Source organism: Cnephaeus nilssonii, assembly GCF_951640355.1.
Source record: "Cnephaeus nilssonii genome assembly, chromosome: 5".
Taxonomy (NCBI): domain Eukaryota; kingdom Metazoa; phylum Chordata; class Mammalia; order Chiroptera; family Vespertilionidae; genus Cnephaeus; species Cnephaeus nilssonii.
This window is the reverse complement of record NC_137076.1, coordinates 26192780-26216868: the sequence shown is the minus strand read 5'-3', so window position 1 is coordinate 26216868 and position 24089 is coordinate 26192780. Positions and strand designations below refer to the sequence as shown.

The 24089-nt window shown below is 39.8% G+C and overlaps 4 protein-coding genes across 4 annotated transcripts in view; all 4 read right to left on the bottom strand.

Annotated features, from left to right (window-relative positions):
* Positions 1–24089, bottom strand: part of LOC307098912 (olfactory receptor 7E24-like) — a gene marked incomplete at its 3' end in the record, with an annotated part of 280559 nt that overhangs the window by 154605 nt on the left and 101865 nt on the right. The gene's annotated exons all lie outside the window — the stretch shown is intronic.
* On the bottom strand, positions 90–1034 carry LOC307098909 (olfactory receptor 7E178-like; the record flags this gene model as incomplete). Its single annotated transcript, XM_079770047.1, has 1 exon — positions 90–1034. The coding sequence occupies one exon, from the start codon at positions 1032–1034 to the stop codon at positions 90–92; it is 945 nt and encodes a 314-aa protein (XP_079626173.1).
* On the bottom strand, positions 6624–7568 carry LOC307098908 (olfactory receptor 7E178-like; the record flags this gene model as incomplete). Its single annotated transcript, XM_079770046.1, has 1 exon — positions 6624–7568. One exon carries the CDS (start codon positions 7566–7568, stop codon positions 6624–6626), a length of 945 nt encoding a protein of 314 aa, XP_079626172.1.
* The window catches only part of LOC307100251 (olfactory receptor 7E24-like), a gene marked incomplete at both ends in the record, with an annotated part of 28258 nt that continues 20301 nt past the window's right edge, over positions 16133–24089 (bottom strand). The window contains 2 exons of the mRNA XM_079772638.1: positions 16133–17078; positions 23958–23986. Coding sequence (XP_079628764.1) covers positions 16133–17078; positions 23958–23986 — 975 coding nt within the window. The remainder of the gene's footprint in view (positions 17079–23957; positions 23987–24089) is intronic.

Sequence of the window (24089 nt, the reverse complement as noted above, 5' to 3'; positions counted from 1 at the left end):
ACTGCAGATTCAGAATTTCTTGTTGCACATGTTTGATTTTCCTGCTTTTTCCAGTCTATACGCCAAAAATGATAGCACAGGTATAGAGATTAGACTGTTCTTCTGACCATCCTCCATAGGGCACTCTTGATGTCTATGTTCCTCAGGCTGCAGATGAAGGGGTTCAGCATGGGGGTGACCACAGTGTACATCACTGAGGCCACAGCATACTTCCTTGGGGAAGATGAGACAGCAGAGCTGAGGTACACACCAAGGCCTGTCCCATAAAATAAGCAAACAACTGACAAGTGAGAGCCACAAGTAGAGAAGGCTTTATATTTTGAACCTGATGATGGCATTCTCAGAATAGAGGACACAATTCTATAGTAAGAGAAAAGGATCCCTGAGAGTGGGACACCACCAAAGATGGCTCCAATAAAGTAGATCAATATATTATCTATGGAGGTGTCAGAACAGGCAAGGTTGAAGAGTAGAGAAGGTTCACAAAAGAAATGAGGGATTTCCACATCTGCACAGAAGCTAAGTTGTGACACCATCAAGTATAGCAGCTGGGAGTCCAAAAGGCTGATGAAAAATGACAGCAGGACCAACAAGCCACAGAGGCGAGGGCTCATGATGACCAGGTAGTGTAGGGGCTGACAAATGGCCACCAACCGGTCATAGGCCATCACAGCCAAGAGTAGACTGTCTAAACATCCAAAAAGAGTAAAAACAGTACCTTGAGTTAGGCAGCCTGCATAGGTGATGGACTTGCTGTGTGTCTGGAGGTTCAGCAGCATCTTGGGAACTGTAGTGGTGCTGAAACTGATGTCAGCCAAGGACAAATTGGAAAGGAAGAAGTACATAGGTGTGTGGAGGTGGGAGTCAGAGATGACAGCCAGGATAATGAGTAGGTTCCCGAGCATGGTCACCAGGTACATGGACAGGAACAGCCCAAACAGAAGAGGCTGCAGTTCTGGATCATCTGAGAGTCCCAGGAGGAAGAATTCTGAGTCACCTGTTCGATTCTCTGGTTCTCTGCAGATAGGACACATTTTGAAAAAGAAGAGAGCAATAAATAAATGAAACAAGTGTAGAGGCGTCCATATTTTGGATCCAAGCAGTTCACAAATAGTTACACTTGAGGACCACATACCCTCCTCGCTCATTACCTTCAGCAACATGTCTGAGTTGTTAACTCTTTTTAGAACTCTTTGCTTATTGGTGTCTGGGCTATTCATCTGTTTCTATAGACACTTTAGAGTCACTGGGTCAAAGAATATTAGAGAAGAAAGGACATTTTGAGATAACAAATCCATGAACAGAACAAAATATCAGCCTTCTACTTTTGAAGGAAAAATATAGAATGAGAAATATTCTCTTATATGACAAACATCATTATATTTGAAAGACACTAAGAAGCAGTTGAAAGTACTTTATCTCATCCAAATGCACTGTAAGAAATTTTCTTAATTTGGAATATAGTCTAGAAGAGCTAAAACCACATTAACTCTGTTCTAACCTACCATAAAATGTTAATAATCAGATAGCATTTACACATGGCAAATATCTTTAAGGATTTTCATTTTTGTTTGTTTGTTTGTTTGTTTCTTTGTTTGTTTTATGACATCCATCTTCCTTGGAGATAATTGCTCACTCAAATGTGTGGATTGTCAGACCAAAGTGCCCTCAAATAAAACTCATATATAAATATTTGGTCTTGGTAGACTACACATTTTGAAAAATGTGTTTTTGTTAAATGCACAAAATCATACAGCATCACTGATCCTGAAGATGATAGTATTTTACAATGCACCAATGATTAAGTAATAACTAACTTTCATGAATATTCTGTACTTACTTTTATCTTGGAAAGGTTATTTTCTATCAGTGATGCACAATCCAAGAGAAACATCTGAGATTGATTTTGCACTTTACTGTTTTGGTGTGTAGTGGATGGGTGCTTCTTAAATATGTCTCTAATCAGAAGCATTTGTGAAGGGTTGATTTCTCATCAAAGCCAACCCTCCAATGAACAGTTGAAAAATTTAGGATCAAACCATGCCTTAAACTTTAAGTTGGCTTTCTTGTGCAGCTGAAGAGCTTTCCAAGTCAGTTCTTCCTGATAGGCGGACTGCATTGCTCCTAAACCAGTCCCTGAAGGCAACTCAGGTCAAAACAGAAGTATTGCTTTGTCAAAATAGTTATTTCTTTGTGTGACATGCTAGATCCCTTTGTATATAACTGATCATTTCCATTTTGTAATACTACCTAAACTTTAGATTCACTATATCATAAAAATTATTTTGGCATCAAAAAAAGTTATGTACTTCGTGGAAATCAAATGGGAAAAGAACAAAAACAACTATTACAAACACCTGGTTCGCTTGCTCATCTGTAACAGGGGTATATTAATTAAACTGATCTAATAGGATTGCTATAAAAAATAACATTAAATGATAAATATAAAATACTTAAACATTTGTTACCAATGTTAGTTGATCATTATAATTACTTACCCATCTTTTAAAACTTAATGATTGGCTGACCATAACCTAGAGCCAGTTAAGTTAGAATTCCTACACATAGTGCTTTGGGCATATTAACATGTAGCTAGGGTAGAGAATCATTACCAGGCTATAAATAAATGTTGTATTAATGTTATCAATTATTATCAATAGTTTTTCCCACTACCCATATTAAAATATGAATATTTAATAATATGTGCTATAGAACTCATACTTATTATTGGTAAAACTTAAGGGTATTTAGTGATCCCTGCCTAATCTTTCTCTGCACTTCAGTTGTCCAAAGGCAAACACTGTCATGAATTTCATGAATGCATTTTCCTTTCAATGTTTTTATAATGTTAGCATTGAGCTTGTACTCAGAATCAGTTTTCCTGAAAACTTATCTGAATGCTCTCATGTTACTCATATTGTTCCCTGAGTTCTCATTTGCCACAGCATTGCATTTCAAGTCTCCCTGTGAAATACATACATCGATTTCAGCACTTTGAATGATGCTCAGTATTAACGGTGGAGTAAACTTCATTTTATTTTTCATTTTTTATTAAGACTGGGCTAAGAAAATTCTTAAGCCCCTCTCCATATCATACAAGTGGGAATTTTCTAAGGATATATTCAAAAAAGATAATTGGTTGAGTTGTAAAATTAATGTGTGCAATTTTACTATTACCGAGACACTTGCTTTCCCAATAGAAAAAATCAACTACATGCTCTGTTGGCCAACGTATAAAATTAGAAAGTTCCTTGAAGTCTGACTACCAATAGTCCTCATGATAGAGCCACAGGAAAATGCGCATTTGTATAGGGAATGATGTTTTCATAGCTTGGTTTTAAAATATGCTGAGAAATGCATTACTATCCTTGGGAAATGCTATGATCCACAACATTCATGCAGTAAAGGTCCCTTCAAACCACAGATGAACTCACCAGATCCCAACAGAAGGAATTGGTGGTGGTGCCCTTGTTTGGAAAGAAACAATCATTGTGCCGCAGTGGAGGGGACAGAGCCTGGGCTGGGAATCAGGAGGCCTGTGTCTGAGTCCCACAGCTGTCACCCACTAAACGGGATGTGTGAGTAAATCTTTTCACCTCTCTGTACAAAGAAATGGGAGAACAACACCCATCTCTGGAAAATGTGTGACACCCAATTGTCCTTAAATCAGATTGGAAGAGTGGGCTTATTGATGAAAATCATTCCCAGGAAAGGCTGAAGTATATTTTATTCTATGATATGGCAGAGAAAGGTAGAAGCCTAACCTGTCCCAGGTAATTTGTTCATGGAATGAGTGGAAATCCTGAAATGTGTTTCAGTCCACACAAAAAAATTTACTTCCCTTCTCTTTCCTTCTCTTTTCAATATTTTGTACTTTTATGAAAATCTCCACAATTTCTCTTTATATTTAAATGTTGTAGCCCTATCCTGTATGGCTCAGTGGATAGAGCATTGGCCTGCTGACCAAAGGGTCCCAGGTTCGATTCCAGTCAAGGGCATGTATCCTGGTTGCAGGCTCCTCCCGGGGCCAAACAATCAATGTGTTTATCTCACATAAATGTTTCCTTCTGTCTTTCCCTCTCTCTTCCACTCTCTCTAAAAGGTCAGTGAAAAAATGTTTCTCCCCCCCTCTCCTTGAGGATTAACAAAACAAATACAAAAACAAAATGCCCTAGCCTGTTCGGCTTAGTGTATAGAGCTTCCACCTGCAGTCAAGGGCGCATTTCCAGGTTGCTGGTTCAATCCCCAGTAGGGGGTGTGCAGGAGGCAGCTAATCAATGATTCTCTAATAATCATTGAGGTTTCTATCTCATTCTTCCTGTCCCTTCCTCTCTGAAATCAATAACATATATATAATGTGGTAGATACTATTAAATGGAAATGGATAGGTTTCTTAGAAAACCCATGACATAGATACATACAAACACTGTTTTATTTCTGATGACCCCAGGAGGCATTGCTAAAAGGAGGGAAATTGCTGGAAAGAAAGGACTGGGCTTGTGGAACCCGTGTCACCCACACTCTGTTTCTGAGACCCAAGGAAGAGTCTATTCAATATTTAGCAGAGACTGTTGTTCTCTGCTAAGCAGAGGATAGGCCCTGGGGATCAGAAATGAATGTCACTAGGATGTTTCCCTCCAGCTATTCAGATTCTACCCTTTTAAGGACCAAAATATCTGAAACGTTCCATACTGGTGCCCTCCCAGCTGATTGTCCCAACTCCCCTGTTTGTCCTAAGGATGAAAAAGAAATGCTCCTGACAGTCCCTTCTCCATCCATCGCCTCCACAGTACTCACTGGGCAGTTCTGTCTCTGCTGGAGTCTGACCAGGGAGTGGGAATCCACTGCCCCGTCCTGCCTGGCAAGCACTGAAGGTTCAGGTTCCATCAAGACTGGCAGGACGTCAGACTTAGTCATGGGCTCCTGATGCAGTGGATGCGAGAGGAGAAGACTCAGATGTGAAGCCCCCTGGACTGAGACGGGAAGCTGAAGGGCTGGAGGCACAGCTGATTATCTATTGCTGCATGGCCCTGGAGCTCAATGCACAGAGCTCATAATTAGTGAAATGGGTCCGAGTTATCCCAATCTCTGAGGACTTGCTGTTACTAATGGAAGGGAAAAGAGAATGTAGTTTTTAAGGTTTGGGGCCTTACTCTTCTCAGGAGAAAGTTCCCCTGTAATTCTTGCTTCCATGTTGCAGGAATTTTATAAAGTTAAACAATTTTTTTTTTCAATTGAAAAGCAGCAATGTGTGTCTTGTATGTCTTCACATTCATTGAATGGACCATTCTATGGAGGGATAATTATGTTTTCTATACCAAGAATATGACATCATTTCTATTTGCTCATTTAATATTTATGTCTCTAAAGAGGAACTTCCTTTTTTTTCCATAGTCCAGGTTTGGGGTTTTGAATTTTATGTGTTGAGATGTGGTTTTTCTTTGTTTTTTAGAAAGACAATCAATGGTGTCTTAAGTCAAAACAGTCTTGCAGGGACTGTTCCCTCAGACTCTGTGGTTATGCAAACTCTTCGTAACAAGGAAGGGCATTGGATGAAGTCAAGCCAAGTTGTAGCCCATCAAAGGCCTCCTAAAATCACCAGGAAGGTCTGGGTTGAGCATGAGCCTTTAGGGTTGGCTGGTATTGGTGACCAGATGCCAGATGTCATGGCATGTGAGCCGCTTCAGAAGGAGGCATGACCTTGGTTATGGTGGCTCTCTGCAGCTGAGGAAGATCCCTATGGGGGCTGATGCTGAGGGCTAAGTGACACATCCAACAGTTGGAACAATATGTCCCCTATAACTAAAAGGATATCTTTTGATTAATTGTGGTAAAATTACCTAACATAAAATTTACCATCTTAAACATTTTAAGTGTTGAGTTCAATAACATTAAGTACATTCACATTGCTGTGAAACCATCACCAACATTCATGTCCAAAACTCTTTTTACCTTGCAAAATAAAACTCTTAATTTCCCAATTAAATACTAACTCCCTATTCCTTGGCAACCAAAATTCTACCTCATGTCTCTATGAATCTGATTGAGGTGCCTCATATAAGTGGAATTATACAGTATTTGTTCTTTAGGTGCTTCATATAAGTGGAATTATACAGTATTTGTCCTTTCACATAATTGCTGGAGATGTTAGATAGAATGGAGGGAAACTATCAGGAAAATTGGGAATTATACATCCAGTTTTCCTAGGAAAGTCCTGATTATTCTCAAGAATACGAACATGATCATGAATGAGCAAAAATATGGCTAAATAGAGAAGAATCATGAAGAAAATATAAAAAGAATAAATAACAACAAAGAGAGAGCTATGATATTTTTAATAATAGAAACAAGACTGCTCATGTCCAAGAGTCCTGGTTAATGCATAAGGAAAGTGAGAAGGGCATATAATCCTGGAGGGGCTATGACTTAAGTAGGGAGTCCAAAACAATCTCCCAATTTAGTTACAGCTGTGCTAAGAAGATAAATTGTGTAAGCAAAAAGCATAGAGCCATATAGGTACATATGCACAATGTGACTGCAGATTCAGAATTTCTTGTTGCACATGTTTGATTTTGCTGCTTTTTCCAGTCTATACGCCAAAAATGATAGCACGGGTATAGAGATTAGACTGTTCTTCTGACCATCCTCCATAGGGCACTCTTGATGTCTCTGTTTCTCAGGCTGTAGATGAAGGGGTTCAGCATGGGGGTGACCACAGTGTACATCACTGAGGCCACAGCACCCTTCCTTGGGGAAGAAGAGACAGCAGAACTGAGGTACACACCAAGGCCTGTTCCATAAAATAAGCAAACAACTGACAAGTGAGAGCCACAGGTAGAGAAGGCTTTATATTTTGAACCTGATGATGGCATTCTCAGAATGGAGGACACAATTCTATAGTAAGAGAAAAGGATCCCTGAGAGTGGGACACCACCAAAGATGGTTCCAATAAAGTAGATCAATATGTCATTGGTGGAGGTGTCAGAACAGGCAAGGTTGAAGAGTTGAGAAGGGTCACAAAAGAAATGAGGGATTTCCACATCTGCACAGAAGCTAAGTTGTGACACCATCAAGTATAGCAGCTGGGAGTCCAAAAGGCTGATGAAAAATGACAGCAGGACCAACAAGCCACAGAAGCGAGGGCTCATGATGACCAGGTAGTGTAGGGGCTGACAAATGGCCACCAACCGGTCATAGGCCAGCACAGCCAGGAGTATATTATCCAAACATCCAAAAAGAGTAAAAACAGTACCTTGAGTTAGGCAGCCTGCATAGGTGATGGACTTGCTGTGTGTCTGGAGGTTGACCAGCATCTTGGGAACTGTAGTGGTGCTGAAACTGATGTCAGCCAAGGACAAATTGGAAAGGAAGAAGTACATAGGTGTGTGGAGGTGGGAGTCAGAGATGACAGCCAGGATAATGAGTACGTTGCCGAGCATGATCACCAGGTACATGGACAGGAACAGCCCAAACAAAAGAGGCTGCAGTTCTGGATCATCTGAGAGTCCCAGGAGGAAGAATTCTGAGTCACCTGTTCGATTCTGTGGTTCTATGCATATAGGACACATTTTGAAAAAGAAGAGAGCAATAAATAAATGAAACAAGTGTAGAGGCGTCCATATTTTGGATCCAAGCAGTTCACAAATAGTTACACTTGAGGGCCACATATCCTCCTCGCTCATTACCTTCAGCAACGTGTCTGAATTGTTAACTTTTTTAGAACTCTTTGCTTATTGGTGTCTGGGCTATTCATCTGTTTCTATAGACACTTTAGAGTCACTGGTTCAAAGAATATTAGAGAAGAAAGGACATTTTGAGATAACAAATCCATGAACAGAACAAAATATCAGCCTTCTACTTTTGAAGGAAAAATATGGAATGAGAAATATTCTTTTATACGACAAACATCATTTATTTGAAAAACACTAAGAAGCAGTTGAAAGTACTTTATCTCATCCAAATGCACTGTAAGAAATTTTCTTAATTTGGAATATAGTCTAGAAGAGCTAAAACCACATTAACTCTGTTCTAACCTACCATAAAATGTTAATAATCAGATAGCATTTATACATGGCAAATATCTTTAAGGATTTTCATTTTGTTTGTTTGTTTGTTTGTTTGTTTTATGACATCTATCTTCCTTGGAGATAAGTGCTCACTCAAATGTGTGGATTGTCTGACCCAAGTCCCCTCAAATAAAACTCATATATAAATATTTGGTCTTGGTAGACTACACATTTTGAAAAATGTGTTTTTGTTAAATGCACAAAATCATACAGCATCACTGATCCTGAAGATGATAGCATTTTACAATGCACCAATGATTAAGTAATAACTACCTGTCACGAATACTTTGTACTTACTTTTCTCTTGGAAATGTTATTTTCTATCAGTGATGCACAATCCAAGAGAAACATCTGAGATTGACTTTGCACTTTACTGTTTTGGTGTGTAGTGGATGGGTGCTTCTTAAATATGTCTCTAATCAGAAGCATTTGTGAAGGGTTGGTTTCTCATCAGAACCAACCCTCCAATGAACAGTTGAAAAATTTAGGACCAAACAAGGCCTTACACCTTCAGTTGGCTTCTTGTGCAGCTGAAGAACTTTCCAAGTCAGTTCTTCCTGATAGGCGGACTGCATTTCTCCTAAACCAGTCCCTGAAGGCAACTCAGGTCAAAACAGAAGTATTGCTTTGTCAAAATAGTTATTCCTTTGTGTGACATGCTAGATCCCTTTGTATATAACTGATCATTTCCATTTTGTAATACTACCTAAACTTTAGATTCACTATATCATAAAAATTATTTTGGCATCAAAAAAAGTTATATACTTTGGGGGAAATCAAATGGGAAAAGAACAAAAACTACTATTACAAACACCTGGTTAGCTTGCTCATCTGTAACAGGGGTATATTAATTAAACTGATCTAATAGGATTGCTGTAAGAAATGACATTAAATGATAAATATAAAATACTTAAACATTTGTTACTAATGTTAGTTGATCATTATAATTACTTACCCATCTTTTAAAACTTAATGATTGGCTGGCCATAACAGAGAGCCAGTTAAATTAGAATTCCTACACATAGTGCTTTGGGCATATTAACATGTAGCTAGAGTAGAGAATCATTGCCAGGCTATAAATAAATGTTGTATTAATGTTATCAATTATTATCAATAGTTTTTCCCACTACCCATATTAAAATATGAATATTTAATAATATGGGCTATAGAACTCATAGTTATTATTGGTAAAACTTAAGGGTATTTTGTGATCCCTGCCTAATCTTTCTCTGCACTTCAGTTGTCCAAAGGCAAACACTGTCACGAATTTCATGAATGCATTTTCCTTTCAATGTTTTCATAACGTTAGCATTAAGCTTTGTACTCATAGCATTTTCCTGAAAACTTACCTAATGCTCTCATGGTACTCATAATGTTCCCTGAGTTCTCATTTGCCACAGCATTGCATTTCAAGTCTCCCTGTGAAATACATACATCGATTTCAGCACTTTGAATGATGCTCAGTATTAACGGTGGGGTAAACTTCATTTTATTTTTCATTTTTTTATTATGACTGGGCTAAGAAAATTCTTAAGCCCCTCTCCATATCATACAAGTGGGAATTTTCTAAGGATATATTCAAAAAGATAATTGGTTGAGTTGTAAAATTAATGTGTGCAATTTTACTATTAATTACCGAGACACTTGTGTTCCCAATAGAAAAATCAGACAAAATCAACTACATGCTCTGATTGCCAATGTATAAAATTAGAAAGTTCATATCTCGGTTTTACAAATATGCTGAGAAATGCATTACTATCCTTGGGAAACCCTATGACCCAAAACATTCATGCAGTAAAGGTCCCTTCAAACCACACATGAACTCACCAGATCCCAACAGAAGGACTTGGTGGTGGTGCCCTTGTTTGGAAAGAAATAATCATTGTGCCACAGTGGAGGAGACAGAGCCTGGGCTGGGAATCAGGAGGCCTGTGTCTGAGTCCCACAGCTGTCACCCACTAAATGGGATGTGTGAGTAAATCTTTTCACCTCTCTGTACATAGAAATGGGAGAATAACACCCATCTCTGGCAAATGTGTGACACCTAATTGCCTTTAAATCAGATTGGAAGAGTGGGCTTATTGATGAAAATCAATCCCAGGAAAGGCTGAAGGACGACATTTTATTCTATGATACGGCAGAGAAAGGTAGAAGCCTATTCTGTCCCAGGTAATTTGTTCATGGAATGAGAGGAAATCCTAAAATGTGTCTCAGTCCACACACAAAAATTTACTTCCCTTCTCTTTCCTTCTCTTTTCAATATTTCGAACTTTTATGAAAATCTCCACAATTTCCCTTTATATTTAAATGTTGTAGCCCTATCCTGTATGGTTCAGTGGATAGAGCATTGGCCTGCTGACCAAAGGGTCCCAAGTTCGATTCCAGTCAAGGGCATGTATCCTGGTTGCAGGCTCCTCCCGGGGCCAACCAATCAATGTGTTTCTCTCACATAAATGTTTCCCTCTGTCTTTCCCTCTCTCTTCCACTCTCTCTAAAAGGTCAGTGGAAAAATGTTTCTCCCCCCCTCCCCTTGAGGATTAACAAAACAAATACAAAAACAAAATGCCCTAGCCTGTTTGGCTTAGTGTATAGAGCTTCCACCTGCAGTCAAGGGCGCATTTCCAGGATGCTGGTTCAATCCCCAGTAGGGGGTGTGCAGGAGGCAGCTAATCAATGATTCTCTAATAATCATTGAGGTTTCTATCTCATTCTTCCTGTCCCTTCCTCTCTGAAATCAATAACATATATATAATGTGGTAGATACTATTAAATGGAAATGGATAGGTTTCTTAGAAAACCCATGACATAGATACATATAAACACTGTTTTATTTCTGCTGACCCCAGGAGGCATTGCTAAAAGGAGGGAAATTGCTGGAAAGAAAGCACTGGGCATGTGGCAGAGTCTATTCAATATTTAGCAGATTGTTGTTGTCTCTGCTAAGCAGAGGATAGGCCCTGGGGATCAGAAATGAATGTCACTAGGATGTTTCCCTCCAGCTATTCAGATTCTACCCTTTTAAGGACAAAAATATCTGAAACGTTCCATACTGGTGCCCTCCCAGCTGATTGTCCCAACTCCCCTGTTTGTCCTAAGGATGAAAAAGAAATGCTCCTGACAGTCCCTTCTCCGTCCATCGCCTCCACAGTACTCACTGGGCAGTTCTGTCTCTGCTGGAGTCTGACCAGGGAGTGGGAATCCACTGCCCCTGTCCTGCCTGGCAAGCAATGAAGGTTCAGGTTCCATCAAGACTGGCAGGACGTCAGAGTTAGTCATGGGCTCCTGATGCAGTGGATGCGAGAGGAGAAGACTCAGATGTGAAGCCCCCTGGACTGAGACGGGAAGCTGAAGGGCTGGAGGCACAGCTGATTATCTAATGCTGCATGGCCCTGGAGCTCAATGCACAGAGCTCATAATTAGTCTAATGGGTCCGGGTTATCCCAATCTCTGAGGACTTGCTGTTACTAATAGAAGAAGAAAAGGGAATGTAGTTTTTAAGGTTTGGGGCCTTCCTCTTCTCAGGAGAAAGTTCCCCTGTAATTCGTGCTTCAAAGTTGCAGGAATTTTATAAAGTTAAACAATTTTTTTTTTCAGTTAAAAAGCAGCAATGTGTGTCTTGTATGTCTTCACATTCATTGAATGGACCATTCTATGGAGGGATAATTATTTTTTCTATACCAAGAATATGACATCATTTCTATTTTCTCATTTAATATTTATGTCTCTAAAGAGGAACTTCCTCTTTTTTTCCATAGTCCAGCTTTGGGGTTTTGAATTTTATGTGTTGAGATGTGGTTTTTCTTTGTTTTTTAGAAAGACAATCAAAGTTCTACTTTTGGGGGGAATTTATGCATGTTGTTACATTAGACAACCATCTATTTTGATATACCAAGTTGACAATTTTGTTAAAAATCCTATGGGGGGTTTCACAGATGTCTGTGTTGTGAATGTAGGGCTGTAGTCATCCCCTCTTTCCTTTTTCTATATTTTTAATTAAATTTATTGGGGTGACATTGATTAACAAAAATTACATAGGTTTCAGTGTACAATTCTTTTAAAATATATATATTTTTATTGATTCAGAGAGGAAGGTACAGGGAGAGAGAGAAACATCCATGATGAGAATTATTAGTCGGCAGCCTCCTGCACGCCCCTTCTGGGGATCGAGCTCACACTCCAAGCATGTGACCTTAACCAGAATCAAACCCAGGACCTTTCAGTCTGCAGGCCAACGCTCTATCCACTGAGCCAAACTGGATAGGACTCGGTGAACAATTCTATAATACATTATATGTATACTGTATTGTGTGCTCACAACCCCAAGTCAAGTCTCCTTCCATCACCTTTTATCCTGAAACCCTTTATCCTCATCTACTGCCCCCCACAACCTTTTACTTCTGGTAATCATCATTCTGTAGTCTGTATCTATGAGGGTTTTTTTATGCTTAATCCCTTCACCTTTTTCAGCCAGCCCCCCCAAATCCTTGCCCTCTGACAGCTGTCAGTCTGTTGTCTGTATCTATGAGTCTATTTCCATTTTGTTACTTTATTTTGTTCATGAGATTCCACATATATGTGAAATAATATGATAGTTTTCTTTCTCTGACTGGCCTATTTCACATAGCATAATACTCTCCAGGTTAAAAAATATATAATAAACACAAAATAAAAGAAAAAACTTTTTAAAAAAGTACTCTCTACGTCCATCCATTCTGTCATAAGAGGTAAAACTTCCTTTATTTTTTTTTTAAATCCTCACCAACGGTATGTTTTTATTAATTTTAGAGAGAGAGGACAGGAAAGAGTGAGAGAGACATTGATGTGAGACACATAAATTGGTTGCCTCCTGCATGCAACCTGACCGGGGATTGAACCCACACCCTAGGTATGTACCCTGGCTGGGAATCGACCTTGCAACCTTTTGGTGTATGGGACAATGCTCCAACCAACTCAATCACACAGCTATGGCAAAGTTTCTTTTGGTTTTATGGCCTTTATTATGCTGAGGTGTGTTGCCTCTATTCCCACATTACTGATTTTTTTATTATAAAAGGATGCTGCATTTCATCAAATGCTTTTACTGTACTTATTGATATGATCAGGCGGTTTTATCCTTCATTCTGTTTATTTGATGTCCCAGGTTTATTGAGTTGTGACTGTTGTACCAACCTTGCATCCCTGGGATAAATTCCACTTAATTCGAGTGCATAATCTTTTTAATGTGTCTCTGGATTCCATTTGCTAATATTTTGTTGAGGAATTTAACATCTATGTTCATCAGGGATATTGGCTATAATTTTCATTCATTGTACAGTCTTTATCTGGATTTGGAATCAGGATAATGCTGGCCTCTTTATATGAGCTAGGGAGTCCTCTCTTTTCTTGAAAATTTTGGAATCATTTCAGAAAAAAAGGTTTTAGTTCTTCTTTAAATAGTTGGTAAAATTAACCTATGACATAATCCGGTCCAGGACTTTTCTTTGTTGGGAGTTTTTGGTTACTGCTTCAACTGCATTAGTTGCAATCTGTCTATTCAGATTTTTTTCCTGATTCAGTTTTGGAAAATTGTACATTTCTAGGAATGTGTTCATGTCATCCAGATTGTTTTATTTGTTGGGATATAGTTGTTCATACTATTTTCTTAGTATCCTTTGTATTTATGTGGAGTAACTTGTTATGTCTCCTCTTTAATTTCTGATTTTCTTTATTTGGGTCCTCTCTTTATTTCTTGATAAGTCTCATTAAAAGTTTGTCAATGTTGTTTATCTTTTCAAAAAAACAAAACAGCACTTGCTGTCGTTGATCTTTTGTATTTTTTAGACTCTATTTTATGTATTTCTGGTCTACTATATATTACTAGGGGCCCAGTGCACGAAATTCGTGCACAGGGGAGGGGTCCCTCAGCCCAGCCTGCCCCCTCTCACATACTGGGAGCCCTCAAGGGATGTCCTACGGATGGCTTAAGCCTGCTCCCCATTAGGAGTGGACCTAAGCCGCAGTCTGGCCTCCCTTTGCTTGAGGTGACTGGGCTGATCAGGGGAAGGCGCCCGCCCCATCACCCCGCTGCTGCAGCCACTGCCAGTCACCGCAGCCGCCCAGGTATTTTCATCAACACAGACCCTAGTCCCTTCACCATGAAAAAATAACAACTTTCTTTAAGCATTTTCAAGATGTGTCTTTCATAGAATATGACATTTCTTTATTTTTCTTTTTATCCTCACCTGAGGATATGTTTCCATTGATTTTTTTCCCCTTCCCTCTGATCCCAAGCTCAGCCCCTTCCCAAGCCAAAAGCCTCCTCCCCAGGTTTAGGCTTGGGAAGGGGTCCCTGCCTCCCCCCTCCCCCCGCACCTCCGATAATAGGCTTGGCCCCTTCCTAAGCCTAAAGCCTCTGCCCCAGGTTTAGGCTTGGGAAGTGGTTCCCCCCACCCTCTTGCCCCTCTGATCGCAGGCTTGGCCCCTTCCCAAGCCAAAAGCCTCCGCCCCAGGCTTTAGGCTTGGGAAGGGGACCCCCGTCCCTCCGATCCCAAGCTCAGCCCCTTACCAAGCCTAAAGCCTCTGCCTGATGGCTGGCTGGGAGTGACCTGTGTGCCGAGGAGGTTCCCCGGACCCGGGTGTATATGCAAATTAACCACCATCTTTGTTGGGTTAGTTTGCATACTCACTCTGATTGGCTGTGGGCGTAGCGAAGGTACGGTCAATTTACATGTTTCTCTATTATTGGGTAAGATTTCCTTTCTTTTACTCACTTTGGGCTTTGGTTTTTATTATTATTCTAATTCCTGTAAGTGTAAATTTAGATTGATTATTTCAGACTTTTCTTATTTCTTGGGATAGGTCTGTAATGCTATGAATTATGTCTTGGGACTGCTTTTGGTGTTTGTTTCCAGGTATCTTTTTATTTCCTCCCTGATCTCACTATTAAACCATTCATTGTTTAGTAACATATTATTTAGCATCCACATCTTTCTTTGTTTTTCTTTTTTTTTCCTTGTTATTAATTTCTAGTTTTATACCATTATGGTCAGAGAAGTTGCTTGATATGATATCAAACTTCTTAAATTTATTGAGACATCTTTTGTTTGTTGGGAGTTTTTTTTGTTACTGCTTCAATTTAATTATTTGTAATCTGTCTATTCAGATTTTTTTCCTGATTCAGTTTTGGAAGATTGTACGTTTCTAGGAAAGTGTTCCATATGAACCAAATTTTAAACATTTATATACAGTAAATGCCTTTTTAAAATATAAATATTTATTGTTGAAAGTATTTCATATGTCTCTTTTTCCCCCCATTGCACACACACCCCAAAACTTCACCACCCTATTGTCTGTGTCTATGGGTTATGCATATATGCATAAGAGTTCATTGGTTGATCTATTCCCCTGCCCATACCTGGAGCCGCCCCCATCCACTCTCCCCTACCTTCCCTCTGAGGTTTAACAATCCAACTGCATTCAGTCATATATACATCCAGATAGTCTTCTAAGGCTAGCTTCTAGCTCAGAGTAGGCAAGTAAAATGAACAATCCAAGGACAGGGGAGAGGCTTAGGGGTCTCTGACTCCACAATCCAGCTCTTGGGTCCACTGGCAGTTACATCTTCTTGACAAACTCCTCCAACAGACCCAGTCACCAGTGTTTATAGAACGCCCAGGGCATGCCAATAAAATCCACAACTGAAAACCAGTGAATTTCATCCTCAGAAATTACCTGAATACATATATTTGACAGATGCAAATTTTGTATGGGAAATACTCTAAAACTATGGGAAAAGAGGTACAATTTAAGTATATACTAAGAAAATTGTGCATTTCACCTGGATATCAGAATCAATGAGGAGAACCTCTCCTTCATTTATTACGATGTACAAAAGATCCCAGGACACTCTGCCAATACAATTAAAGACAAATCAAAAGATGTAAAGTTCATATGTGTAGCATGGAGAGGAATGAAAACTATGAGACAAAAAAAGAATGTGACCAAGGAAAGAGAATTCACTGGTCTACATGTTTGGTTTCGTTAGTTTTACCAATCATAATCCAAAGAGGATTGCAGAGATATTCACACTAGACTCTTCTGCTGTAGAGCCTCCATAGGGCACTCTTAATGTCCCTGTTCCTCATGCTGTAAATGAAAGGGTTCAGCATGGGGGTGACTATAGTGTACATGACTGAGGCCACCACGTCCTTCCTGGGGGAAGGCAACAGTGCTGATCCAAAGTAATCTCCAATACCTGTTCCATAAAATAAGCAAACAACTGACAGGTGAGAACCACAGGTGGAGAAGGCTTTATACTTCCCACCTATCGATGGAACTCTCAGAATGGAGGAAACAATTTTATAGTAAGAGCAAAAGATCCCCACGACTGGAACACCACCAAAGATTAAGCCAAAAAAATACATGACTATGTCATTGGTGATGGTGTCAGAGCAGGCAAGATGAAGGAGCTGAGAAGGATGACAGAAGAAATTAGACATTTTTACATCCTTGAAGCAGGTAAACTGTAATACAATCAAATTGTGCAGCTGGGAGTCCAAAAGGCTGATGAAAAATGACAACAAAACTAAGAAGCAGCAGAGGCGTGGGTTCATGATGGCTGAGTAGTGCAGAGGGTGACAGATAGCCACAAACCGGTCATAGGCCATGACAGTCAAAAGCAGGTCTTCCATGCATCCAAAAAGGATCAAAAAAGACATCTGTGTCAGGCAGCCCCCATAGGAGATGACTCTGCTGTGAGTCTGGATGCCCACAATCATCTTTGGAACACTGGTAGAAATGAAACCGATGTCAGCCAAAGACAGGTTGCAGAGAAAGAAGTACATGGGGGTGTGCAGGTGGGAATCAGAGCTGACAGTCAGGATGATGCGCATGTTCCCCAACACAGCAACCAGGTACATGGACAGGAAGAGCCCCAAGAGCAGAGGCTGCAGTTCCAGGTCATCGGAGACACTCAGGAGGAAGAATTCTGAGACACGTGTTAGATTCTTGAGTTCCGTGGGGCTGAGACACCTCCTAAAAAAGGAAAGATGCTTAGAGTAATGAAACAACTAAACAGGCAACCAGTGCTGAGTCTATACTTTGGATTCATCAAATCAAAGTAAACATTTATACTTAAGGAGAGGTGGCAAACTTATTACCTCATAGGAATTTTTCCTCATCTATTTCTTGGGTATTTACCTGTTTCTATATATACCTACATTAGAGACACTAAAGTTAATAGAGTTAATAAAGTCATGAACACAGTAAATATTAGCTTCCTCCTGAAGGAAATATATGAAATAAGAAATATCTTTCTCCCTTGAAAGAAATCACTCCAGCACGGGGCAGTAGCTCAGGTGGTTAGAAAGTCGTCCTGATACACCAAGATTGTAGGTTCAATCCCTAGTCAAGACACATACAACAGTCAACCAATGAATGCATAAATAAGTGGAACAACAAATTGATGTTTCACTCTCTCCCTTCTTCTCTCTCTAAAATCAATCAATAAAATTTTATTTAAATCACTCCAGTTCAAAGACACTGGGAAGCAAATATACTTTTCCCAAATATTATGCCAAAAAATTTTAAATTTGGAATATTTATGCATGTTTATACAATTACCGGTATTCCAAATTAAAGTCAAATGTAATTAATCAGTTGGAATATTTTATTTGACAGTTATTGTCCTGGATATTTATTATCATTTGGTTTTTCCCAATATCCATCCTCAATGGAAATAAGTGTTTTCAAATATGTGTTTTCCTTTTTTTTTCTTTTTAATATACTTTTTATTCATTGCAGACAGGAAGGAAAAGAAAGAGATAGAAACATCAATGAGAGAGAATCATTGATTGGCTGCCCTCTGCACACCCCCTTCAGGGGGAGGGGGGTTCAGCATGTAACCCAGGCAAGTGCCCTTGTCCCGAATCAAACCTGGGACCCTTTAGTCTGCAGGCCAACGCTCTATCCACTGACCCAAACTGGCTAGGCCTGTGTTTTCTTTTAAAAGTCTTTTCATAGTGATTTTACCAGTCTACATTCCCACCAGCAGTGAATGAGGGTTCCCTTTTTTCCACAACCTCTCCAACACTTCTTATTGCTTGACCTGCTGATAATGGGCACTCTAACAGGTGTAAGGTGGTAGCTCATTGTAGTTTTAATTTGTATTTCCCTAACTGCTACTGAAGTTGAACATCTTTTCATATATCTATTGGCTATTGGGAGATGTGAATTTGCAGGTCCTCTGCCCACTTTTTGATTAGTTTGTTTGGTATTGAGCTTTATGACTTTTTTATATATTTTGGAAATTAAACCTTTATTGGAGCTACTTTTTGCAAATATCATCTTCCATCTTGCTGGCTATTTGTTTTGTTGTCAGTTTCTTTTGCTGTGCAGAAGCTTTTTAGTTTGATATAGTCCCATTCATTTATTTTTGCCTTAACTTCCCTTGCCTTTGGGATCAAGTTGATAAAATGTCCTCTATGGCCAAGGTCCATAGGTTTGGTACCTATATTTTCTTCTATGTAATTATTGTTTGGGGTCTTATATTTAGTGTTTGATCCATTTTAAATTCATTTTTGTACATGGGGACAAACTTCAATCTAGTTTCATTCATTTGCATGTGGCTTTTAAGTTTTCCCAACAACATTTATTGAAGAAACTATCTTTATTCCATTGTGTGTTTCCGGCTACTTTGTCAAAAATTATCTGTCCATATATAGACTGATACATCCACTATGGAATCCACTATGGCCAGTCCTCAAAAAATTAAGAATAGAGCTACCAGACGACCCAGCAATCCCTCTCCTGGGTATATAACTAAAAACTCAAAATCATGTATTTGCAAAGATATATGCACCCCTATGTACATTGCAGCATTATTCACAGTGGCCAAAACGTGGAAACAACCAGTGTTCCATGACAGAGGACTGGATAAAGAAGATGTGGTACATATTCACAATAGAACACTACTTAGCCATAAAAGAATGCCATTTGCAACAACATGGATGGACCTTGAGAACATAATGCTAAGTGAAATAAGTCAGCAAAAGCTAATATCTGTCTGATTTCACTCATATGTGAGATATATAACTGAAATGTGTGGGAGAAGAAACCAAGGTGGTGGCATAAGGTAAACACCTAATTGTTGCCTACCACAACAATTTTGAAACTACAACTGGAAAACAGAGCGCACACCATTCAGAACCACCGGAAAGCTGGCAGAGTGGAAAACCTACAACTAGAGAAAAAAAGAGAGGGGGACGCTGAGCCTCAGGAGTGTGGAGGTGCGGAGATCCGTGAGCACAGAAAGGGCGGGCGGCTGAATACATGGCAGGCTTGCTCGCAGCGCGTGGAGAGGGAGGGCAGCAGACACTGCGTGGCTAGCTTTCTCGTTTGGGAGAAAAACAAAACCTCCCGACTGCACTGAAATCCAGCTGCGGTTGGGGAGAAACTGGTCTGTTTGGCAGCGGGCGAGGCTCGAAAGCTGCCTTCTCTCAGAGGCGCGCAGCCATTGATTAGGGCACGGGGAAACCGGCCCTCTTAGGGCGGTGCGGATGGAAACCAAGTTTGTCTGCGCCATTCTGAGACTCCGCCCCATCCAAGCTGAGCACAGCCCTCCCAGTGACTGGATTTCTCATTCGGGAGAAAAACAAAACCTCCGGTCTGCACTGAAATCCAGCCCCAGCTGGGGAGAAACTGGTCTGTTAGGCAGCGGGAGAGGCTCGAAAGCTGCCTTCTCTCAGAGGCACGCAGCCATTAATTCAGGCACGGAGAAACCGCCCCTCTTAGGGCGGAGCAGACAGGAAACCAAAGCTTGTCTGCGCCACCCTGAGACTCCACCCCATCCAAGCTGAGCACAGAGGCTCTCCCAACAGAGACACTGCTGATCCTCACAGCCAACTGGCTTGGAGAACAATTCCCGCCAGTGATACCAACAATCCCAACCACTCTGAACTCCAGTTTCTGGGGACACACGGGGGACTCAGACGCCTACGGGACTCTCGGCCATCAGTCGGAGAGTGAGAGTGACTTTTCTGTCAGTGTGGACGACACCAGATTTCAACCACTCTCATAAGGGACACATTCAAGAGGCAGACTCAGTGAGCACCAAAGCCCTACTGTGTCTCCAGCACAGCAATTCTTCCGTTATAGACACAGCAGGCCCTCACAACCAATTGGCCTGGAGGTCAATTCCTCCCAGTGTACCAACAGCAACCAAGGCTTTTAACTACACCAAGACTTTCCACTCAGCCCACAAAGGGGAGTACTAAGAGCAACCACCTAGGTTGATTGGGGAAGCTGAGCTACCTGCCCCTATAGGTCACCGACCACACAAAGCCACTCCATCAACACAGGGAGGCAGCTAAAATGTGGAGATATCGAAGTATGTCACAAGTAGGAGAGATAGATGAAAGCAAACTAATGGACGACACAGTGTTCAGAACCATATTTATAAGGTTACTCAAGAATCTTCTAAAAACCGCTGAGAAACTTGAAGAGACCTTCAAGGACCTAAATGAGAATACCAAAAAAAATGGAAAAGGACCAGTCAGAAATTATGCATACACTGTCTGAAACAAAGAATATACAGAGTAGACAACCGCACCCGAAGAGTCAAACCAAAGATCTGGAATATGAGGTAGAAAAAACACCCAACCAGAAAGGCGGAAAGAAAGAAGAATCCAAAAGTGTGAGGATAGCATAAGGAGCCTCTAGGATGGCTTTAAGCGTACCAATATCCGAATTTTTGGGGTGCCAGAAGAGAGAGAGCAAGATACTGAAAACCTATTTGAAGAAATAATGACAGAAAACTTCCCCCACCTGGTGAAAGAAATAGACTTACAAGTTCAGGAAGTGCTCAAAACCCCAAACAAGAGGAATCCAAAGAGGGCCACACCAAGACACATCATAATTAAAATGCCAAGGGCAAAAGACAAAGAGAGAATCTTACAAGCAGCAAGAGAAAAACAGTTAGTTACCTACAAGGGAGCACCCATACGACTGTCAGCTGATTTCTCAACAGAAACTATGCAGGCCAGACGGGAATGGCAAGAAATATTCAAAATGATGAATAGCAAGAACCTACAACCAAGACTACTCTACCCAGCAAAGTTATCATTCAGAATTGAAGGTCAGATAAAGAGCTTCACAGATAAGAAAAAGCTAAAGGCGTTCATCACCACCAAACCAGTATTATATGAAATGCTGAAAGGTATTCTTTAAAAAGAGGAAAAAGAAGAAAAATAAAAATTATGAACAACAAATACATATCTATCAACAAGTGATTCTAAAAATCAAGTGAATTAAAAATCTAAGGAACAGAATAAACTGGTGAACATAATAGAATCAGAGGCATAGAATGGGAGTGGATTGATAATTCTCGGGGGAAAGGGGTGTCTGTGTGGGGGGTATGGGAAGAGACTGGACAAAAATCATACCTATGGATAAGGACAACGGGGGGAGGGAACCGGGTGATGGGGAGATATGAGGGTGGCGGGGGAAGGAGAAACAATTGTAATAATCTGAACAATAAAGATTTATTAAAAAAAAAAAAGAGAGAGAGAGAGAAAACTGAAATGTGTGAACACAAACAGCAGTATGGTCATTACCAGAGTGAAGGGTGTGGGGGAAGAAGGGAGTTCTAATATCTTGTGACAGGAGAAGATTTTACTTTGGGTGGCGGGCACATGATACAATATACAGATCTTATAACATAGAAACCCACACCTGAAACCTATATGTTCATGTTGACCAATGTCACCCCAATCAATTTAATTAATAAATATTTTTAAAAGATGCAAAAAAGTATTTTCAAATATTAATCCTACCCAAGGCTTTTTAGGCAGGATATTTATATCACACTATAAAATCTCAGGGAGTCTTTGTGTTTGAAAGTGTTCTTTGGTTTGCTTTTCTCCATAATGTAGCGACTAGGTTAAAGTGTTTAAACATGCTTCTAGTTCTAAAATTTGTGAAGCATTCTTTTCTCATCAAATCAACCATCTTATTTACAGTTGGGGTTTTGACCCAAGGAAGTCCCAAAGCTGTGTCTAAAACTCAGTCTTTTTAAGTCTAGTTGAGAAATTTTATGTCAATCCTTCCTACTAACAGGAATTACAATTCTCTTTAAACCAGCTCCCTGAAAACAACTTGAAACTCCCTTTCTCCTGGCAGGTAGCAATATGATTTAATTTGAGAAAAATGCAAAAGAGGAAAGCACATAAAATAATATAACAAAAGCTGGATAGTTTCTACATTTACAAAATGGGGATAAAAATGGAACCTACTTTTATAGGGTTGTTGCAAGAAATTAAATTAAATTAAATTAAATTAAATTAAATTAAATTAAATTAATATAGACCAGTGACTCCCACTTCTGATGGGCCAATATAATTACCTGTGGATCTTTTAAAATATACTGATGCCCTAGCTACAGCCTAGAATCAGTTAAATAAGAATTTCTATGTGTGAGTCTGATGGTGATTCTAATGTACAACCAAAGTTGAGAATCATTGCATTAGAATATTACCAGGCACTTAGCAAATGTTTCATTAATGTTATCTATTATTACCATTATCATTATACCCACTCACCATATTTAAAATGTGACCATTCAGTAATATTTGCTTCAGAACTTATATTTTATAGAGATTTGAAATATTACCAATAAAATTACTGTTTTGTTTCTATCCCATTCCCCTGAATACTTGTCCCACAAAGTCAACCATTGTCAGTGAATTTGGTGGGTGTACATTCTTGCCAATGTTTCCATAACATTAGGACTGATTTTGTACTCATAAACAGTCTTCCTGAAAATTTAGTTATAAAGTATCATATTACACATGTTGTCCCTCCAATGTTCTCATTAAAACTTCATGTTTTTTAAAAATACTTCATATTTTAAATCTTTCTGTGAAGTACATGCATCTAGTTTAAACATTTAAGCTAATCCTACATAATAAAAGGCTAATATGCAAATGACCAAATGGTGGAATGACCGGTCACTATGATGTGTGCTGACCACCAGGGGCAGACACTCAACGCAGGAGCTGCCCCCTGTTGGTCACTGTGCTCCCACGGGGCGTGCCGCTCAGCCAGAAGCCGGGCTCACGGCTGGCGAGTGCAGCGGCAGTGGTGGGAGCCTCTCCCGCCTCGGTGGCAGTGCTAAGGATGGGCCTAAGCCGTCAGTCAGACATCCCCCCAGGGCTCCTGGACTGCAAGAGGGACCCCCCCCCCAAGTGCACAAATTTTGTGCACCGGGCCTCTAGTATATAATACTGCCAGAGAAATAGATTCTATTTTTAATTCATTATAACGACAAACTTACGCAAATTATTTAACTGTCCAAATCACACAAGTGAGAATGTCTATAAGATAGATATGTGTGAAGTATAATTGCCAGCATTGTAACAATTGGTGCACATTGAATTTTACTATTGTCTCAATTTTTCTCCAATTAAAAAAAAATCAAATACAATCAATTACCTGCTCTTATTGCTGAGATATAGAACCAGGATGCCCCGAAGTCTGTCTAGTAATAGTCATTTCATGACAGATCACGTGAAATTCTGAACTTGTAGAGGAAATAATGCTTGCATATCTTAGATTTCCTAAGTGAGATGGAAAAAACATTACTATTTACATAAAACCCTATAAACCACAATATATATTCCAGAGGGACCCCTATGAATCGCTTAGTCCATTCCCTTATTCACAGATCACCTCACTGGGTCCCAATAGAAGAAATCAGTTATTTCGTCTCTGTTTCCTCATCTTAGACAAAACAGACTTGAGAAAAAAACATATTTGTTCAGGTCTAGTGGATGGGAGAGAGTCCTGGGACAGGAGTCAGGAGATGAAAGGTTGAGTCCCACATCTTTCACACAGTAAATTTAGAGTGTGTGCGGATACCTCAACCTCTCGCTGATGGCATTTTTTACCTACAAATGGGGAGACTAATACCCCCAGAAGTTTGACAATTAATATATTCAGCTATTGAATTTTAACCAGAATTAAAGTACTCTTGCAGTAGCAGGTTATTGA